At 34.2% G+C, this 6,632-nt stretch overlaps 1 protein-coding gene across 1 annotated transcript; it reads right to left on the reverse strand.

Annotated features, from left to right (window-relative positions):
- Positions 1–640: 640 nt before the first annotated feature.
- Positions 641–1,597, reverse strand: LOC130042681 (olfactory receptor 4C15-like). Its single transcript, XM_056134832.1, has one exon. It carries the CDS (start codon positions 1,592–1,594, stop codon positions 641–643), a length of 954 nt encoding a protein of 317 aa, XP_055990807.1. The 5' UTR covers positions 1,595–1,597.
- Positions 1,598–6,632: the final 5,035 nt, after the last annotated feature.

Here is a 6,632-nt window from a genome sequence, read left to right on the forward strand (position 1 = left end):
AGTTTGCAGCATGCATCCACTTAAGGACAGGATTCCGTTTAAGTAAGATGCATTGCTAGTAATCCATTTAACCAATCATAGAAAATAGTTCTTACTAGCATTTCCAGTCATTTTGTGTGAACACAGTAAGAGATATATTAAGCTTCAAGTTTGGCTCTTCCTGGGGACATCTCGCTATATATTCCAGATCACAGTTCTCAGGCCAGGTTACTCTTTAATTTTAATTTTTTTCAGAAAAGGTAATTTTAGTTCCGAAAACATAATCATATTTGGCTAAACTCACAAAGGCTTTTTAATTACAATACAGATGACAAAAACTGATGAATTATTTCTGTTCATTTTTTCCTAGAAACTGGATTTTAAATATGGATGCAATTCAAATCTAACTTTTTATTTTTTTTTAATTTTTATTAGTGAGACATCATGAGGTACAGTTGTAGGCTTACAAATTTTTGTGCTTGGGTTTCAATTATACAATGATCAAATACCCATTAACTAAGAATTCTGAGGTGATTTTCAAGATAATGAAAACACTTTCACTAACTCTTTAACTTGTGTTGTCTATTTCATTGCCTTCTCCAATTAGTAGAGCCACACGAAATTTACATCAAGAGGATTTTATATGTTACAAAAAATTTTATCATGTATTTAATAAATTATTATTTTTATCAGACAGAAAAATTAATCTTTTCCACAATTTGGTCATGGCATCCTTCATCTCCTTATTCCTAAAAGTATAAATTAAAGGGTTGAGCAGAGGAGTTAGCGTGGTATAGAATATCTCCACCATTTTATCAAAAGAGAAAGCAGATGGAGGCCTTGCGTACTCAAATATACATGGGACAAACAACATAACCACAACAGCAATGTGAGAACCACAGGTGGAGAGGGCTTTCCTCTGTCCTTCAGTACTGTGACTTCTCAGAGAGAACAGGATGACCCCATAAGACACAAGCAACATGGAAAATATTAGGATGCAGATGAATCCGCTATTGGCCACCACCAAAAGGCCAAAGACATAAGTATCAGTGCAGGCAAGCTTCAGTAATGGGAACAAGTCGCACACAAAATGATCGATGATATTGGGGCCACAAAAGGGAAGTTGGGAAGTAAAGGCAATTTGGATAATGGAATGAAGAAATCCCCCAGTCCAGGCTACTCCAATCAAAATGCTGCAGAGCCTTGAGGTCATGATGGAAGAGTAATGTAAAGGCTTACAGATGGCCACATACCTGTCATAGGCCATAACTGTGAGGACGATTATCTCTGCCGCACCAAAGAAGTGTCCAACAAAAAGCTGGACCATACAGCCTGCAAAGGAGATGGTTTTCTTTGCATAGAGAAAGTCAACAATCATTTTGGGGGCAGTGACTGAGGAGAGGCACACATCCAAGAAGGACAGAAAAGCCAGGAAGAAGTACATAGGGGAGCCCACGAGTGTTGGACTGCTCAGGATGGTCACTACTATCAGCAGGTTGCCACCAACAGTTGCAATGTAGACAACCAGAACTATAACAAATATTATTTTCTGAATGTCTGGATTCTGTGAGAGTCCCAGGAGGACAAATTCAGTTACAAAACTTTGGTTTTTCATGAATTCCACGGAGAGGGTCTAAGCTACCAGAGCAGGCATATAGTATCTGCAAAAGAATAAAATGCACATACCAGACCTTTACAATAACATGTATATCAACAAAAAAATTTATTATTAGGATAAATTATCATTAATTCTCTACATTATTAGATGCAACATTAGAAATTTGTAAAACAGGGTTGTGTAGAACAGTCAGTCAAATGTGACGGAGAACATGCTATTAAATTGTATCAGAAAGTCTTAATTTTCACAATCTTACGTGAAAATGTTGAGAAGTAATTTCTTTTGTCAATCACGGTCACGGTCACGGTACTCCTGTTGTTCATCGATTTGCTCGAGCGGGCCCAGTAACGTCTCCATTGTGACACTTGTTACTGTGTTTGGCATATCGAATACATCACGGGGAGCTTGCCAGGCTTTGCCGTTTGGGCGAGATACTCTCGGTAGCTTGCTGGACTCTTAGAGAGTGGTGGAGAAATCGAACTTGGGTCCGCCATATTGGCTGTGTGCAAGGCAAATGCCCTACCGCTGTGCTATCACTCCAGCCCTTTTAAAGTAAATTTCTTAAATGTATTATAAATAGTGATCCTATTAGTTTTTAGATTCATGAGTGTTTGGTACATGATGTTCTTTTATTTCCACATATGTTGATATTTATTTTGTAGCCTGACACATTATTTTATCAACATTTTTTCTTCTAGTTTATTATGACATTGTTAGTTCTTGATTTACAATATCATATCATTTGTGAACAGTAATAGTTTGAAGTATTTAGCACTTTAGCTCTTTTTCTTGCATTCTTGTAGCTAAGAATCAAAAAATAAAAGGTAGTAGTGGTGAAATAAGGTGGTAGTCGTGAAATTGTACATATTACAGGAAAGCCTTTAATGTGTCCACTTAAATTTTGCTGTGGAATTGTTATACATGGTCTTTACAATTTCTTCATATTGTTGAGGGCTTTAATATATTAATTTTATCCTGTATAAATTTTCTTCTCAGGGTGTGAGGGAAATGGGACAGTGGAAGGTTATTGACACAGTGGTGGTAGAGTGGTTGAAGCAGCATTATCAGAAGAAAATAATAATATAGAAACTATTGTAACCCATATTACCTCAATAAATTATTTTAAATAAGAGATCCAGAATTTACATCTGATTTACATTTTTAAGGAATAATTATTCTTTAGTTGTGTTAAGCATTGTATTAGAGTATGAAAGGAACCATTTTTGACATCTTTGATAAGCAGTATAACTTATTTACAAATAAAATGGGAAAAATGCATCCAGATTCAAGTTATTTTAAAACTCACAGTTATCTCACTAATTTTGTGAAAGTTAAATTATATGAGATCAGATTTGTTGTTACTGAAGACTTTGTTGTTACTGTGTTTGGCATATCGAATACATCACAGGTCGCTTGCCAGGCTCTGCCCTGCAGGCAAGTTACTCTCGGTAGCTTGCCGGGCTCTCAGAGAGGGACGGAGGAATCGAACTCAGGTCGGCCATGTTGGCTGCATGCAAGGTAAATGCCCTACCACTGTGCTATCGTGTTCTTAAGTAGAATTATTAATGCTTTTAAAGGAGCACACCCCCTATGAAAAATGCCCATTTTTAATATACATTTACGAAAAGAAAAATGCAAGTGTTGGTCTTTATTAATTAATTAAAATTAAGTATAGAATTAATTTAAAATTTGCACCATTACAATGCAAATTTTAAATTCAATAATGCCAGTAAGAGCCATTATTCTATCAGTATCATCTATAAACAGCCTCCATTATATCTTATTATCCTCTCTTGCCTAGAGGAAACTTATTCTGTAAAAGAAAAAAAAATGAGTCCAGAGACTCATAGTGCAGCAGGTAGGACACTTGCCTTGCACTGGACTAACCTGCTTCTGTCTGGCACTACATATAATCGTGGACCACTTCCAGGTATGATCACTCAGTACAGAACCAGGTGTAAGTCCTGGGCACCATCAAAGTGTGGTTCCCAAACCAAAAATCAAATTTTAATTAAAAATAAAAGATATGAGCTGTTCACCTTATCAAGCACAATCTCCAGAGGTACATCGATTTCAAATTTATAGGAATGTCTTGTTAAATATATTTTCATGGATAGCTTTATGAGTACTGATAACACAGAATTATTGTGAGAATGATTGCCATTCATTATCCATAATTAGAATATGCAAAATGTTACCTATAATAAAATGCCAGAAGAAGTTGCTATCCTTTCTGATTTACAAACCTGGAAAACTTTTCCTTTGGTTATCCAGAAAACTACCCAAACGCTTTATTTTCTATAGACTGAAACAGCATCAAAGAATGATTGTGGTAAATAGATTTTATATTTATATGAATATTAGTACATACAACTCTCATATTTAATATATAATTAAGTATATATTTCTTATCACAATTAAACTTTCATCATCTCATGAATATAGTGTATAATAGCCAAATAAAACAATGTTAATAAAGCTTTATGCTATTAACTGCTTTTGTTTTAATTGAGAGAATCAGATTCAAACACATCTATCTTCAAAATTAGTCTCCTCTATTCATTTCTATTATTTCATGGAGCAAATGACTTAAAGTTTCAGAGATACTTATTCTACTTCTGTAACTGTTTTAGTAAGAATAACTTTTATAGAAATCTCGTGAGAAAAATAAGAAAATACACGCTAAAACAAAAGTATTCCCAAAAGAGATAGTATCAATAAGTCCCAAAGCTAGAGAAATAGAGAAAATGAAAACAAGTACATTTGTAACTTATGTTTATCATGAGCAGAGCTTTTAAGTACATTTTCTTATAAATTTATTTATAAAAAATACATAATATTTTAGATATAGGCAAATATAGTGTTTAAAACCCATGTAACGTTTGCAAATGTCCAGATAAATTTTAGTACTCTGAATCCTCTGGATGAGAAGGTGTCACTCATTTTTTTTCCCAAGAGAAGGTATTATTCATCTTTGGATTAGCTTCATTAAAATATATCATAGAGAGAAATTCAGGAGTGAATTTTAATTTTAGGAGTGACCAAGCCTCCTATGTCAATCTAATAGTGAAATAACTCACAAAATCTCCACTTCCTAATCTAGAAGTGCTAACAGATAAACTATTTTAAAATTTAAACATCCACAACTTAAAAACCAAAAATTCCTCTACTTTCATGAAAACATGAACAGTATAAAGTACTGGATATTACAACAAAGGTTCTTTATCATGGGGTTTATTATTTTAAGTTCATTGTAAGATATAGGAATAGGTAAAAAATAAAAAAATACATGGTGCCTCAAGACATTATTTTATTCTATATGATTCAAAATGCCACCCCTGGACATTCATCAAAAAATATGCAAACACTGCTTCAAAAGAGTATTTGTACTGCCTGGGTCTTGTCAGGAACCTTCACAGTAGCCAATCAATCCAAAATAAAAATAACAGAGGACTGCATAAACATTTGTGATAGAAATATTCAAAAGTACCCCAGTATTACATTTTTAAAAAAATTGAACTTACGCTTTAGGGTAAAATGGATGGATCTGCAGGTGATTATGCTAAGTGAATTAAATAAAGAAGTATGAGACAATTATCAGATAGCTTCACTCATATGTGAAACGTGAATTGCTAAAATAAAATTTGACAAGACACTTATCCTTTAGACTCAGTGAAAACTATGGTTACTAAAGAAAGGTAAAGGGAGGGGTGGTAAAATGAGCAGAGGATTCTTTGGGGGATTGGAATGACAGTAAAATACGAAGTATGGTAAGGTCAACATTACACATTACATACATAGTTGCATGATATTGAAACCCTAAGCATAAGAAGCCAAAGGAAAATTAATAGATAAATTAAAATTAAGTGGAAAGACACTTGACTTAAATTCAGCTTGTTGCCTTTGTGGTAATTTCCCCCCAATAAAGCCAATACTAATGCATCTTTGACCTCCGTCCAGCAGCGTCTTGGTAGAGAAGAAGAGGAACAAACACACAAAGAAACGAACACATGCTAGGACTATTCAAGGCTTAGGATCTACGGGCCAGCCATGAGTGAGCTCACTTGCTCATTTTTTCAATACAGTATTGCTCCTGCAACTCTGGCTCCCAACTCTGCGAAATTGTTCAAGTTCACAGAGACATTAAGGACAATTATAAGCACATGTAAATTCAATAAGAGCATTAAGAGCAGGGGCTGTGATATTTCACAGAGCCAATCAGCAGGCATCCTTAGTTAGCTGGTGATGATTTATAGATGGTTTTGGAATTAATAGTGCAGGCACTATTTAGGAATGCTGCCTATCTAAGAAACATAATGGATGTGACTATAAAATTTTAATGCAAATAAAAATCAATTATCAACATTGTTTAATTTTGTTATTTTATTGGTGCCCAGAGGACTCTCTAGATCTTGGGTTTTTTGTTATCGGGATGATTTTCCACACCTAGTATTGAATTCTAGGATAGGAATTAAGATATTATTTGAAAGGATAAGGATCTATAAATACAACAGTATATTTTATTGAGAAAAAAGGAAATTATTCTCTCATCATTTTATACATTTTTTGGTAATATTTGAAGAAATTCATCAAAAACTAATATGGATTTTCATGGACCAGTGATTAATCTACAGTCAGAAGATACTTGAAATTTGAACACTCCTGAAGAATAATATATTCTTTAATACAATATTTAAACCATTATTCATATGTCTTATCATCTGTAAGCTCAGGAGGAGATCAGATATAACTCGAATCTGCTATTTTTTTGTTTTTGTTCTATTTTGCATTTATTTGGGGCCACAGTCAGTGGTGCTCAGGAAGTTTTTTTGGCTCTTTGCTTAGGAATCATTCCTAACAGGGCACAGCGGATCCCATACAATGCTGTGAACGAAACCCAGGATTGTAAAGTGCAAAGAAAACACCCTACCTGCTGTACTATAACTCAGGCCCTCACCTTGTTTTCTATCCAGAATGATTCGTTTACATGCTTGGAACTAACCTGCTAACATACTATACAATTTTATAATGAATG

Source organism: Sorex fumeus, unplaced genomic scaffold, assembly GCF_029834395.1.
Source record: "Sorex fumeus unplaced genomic scaffold, SorFum_2.1 ptg000007l, whole genome shotgun sequence".
Taxonomy (NCBI): Eukaryota; Metazoa; Chordata; class Mammalia; order Eulipotyphla; family Soricidae; genus Sorex; species Sorex fumeus.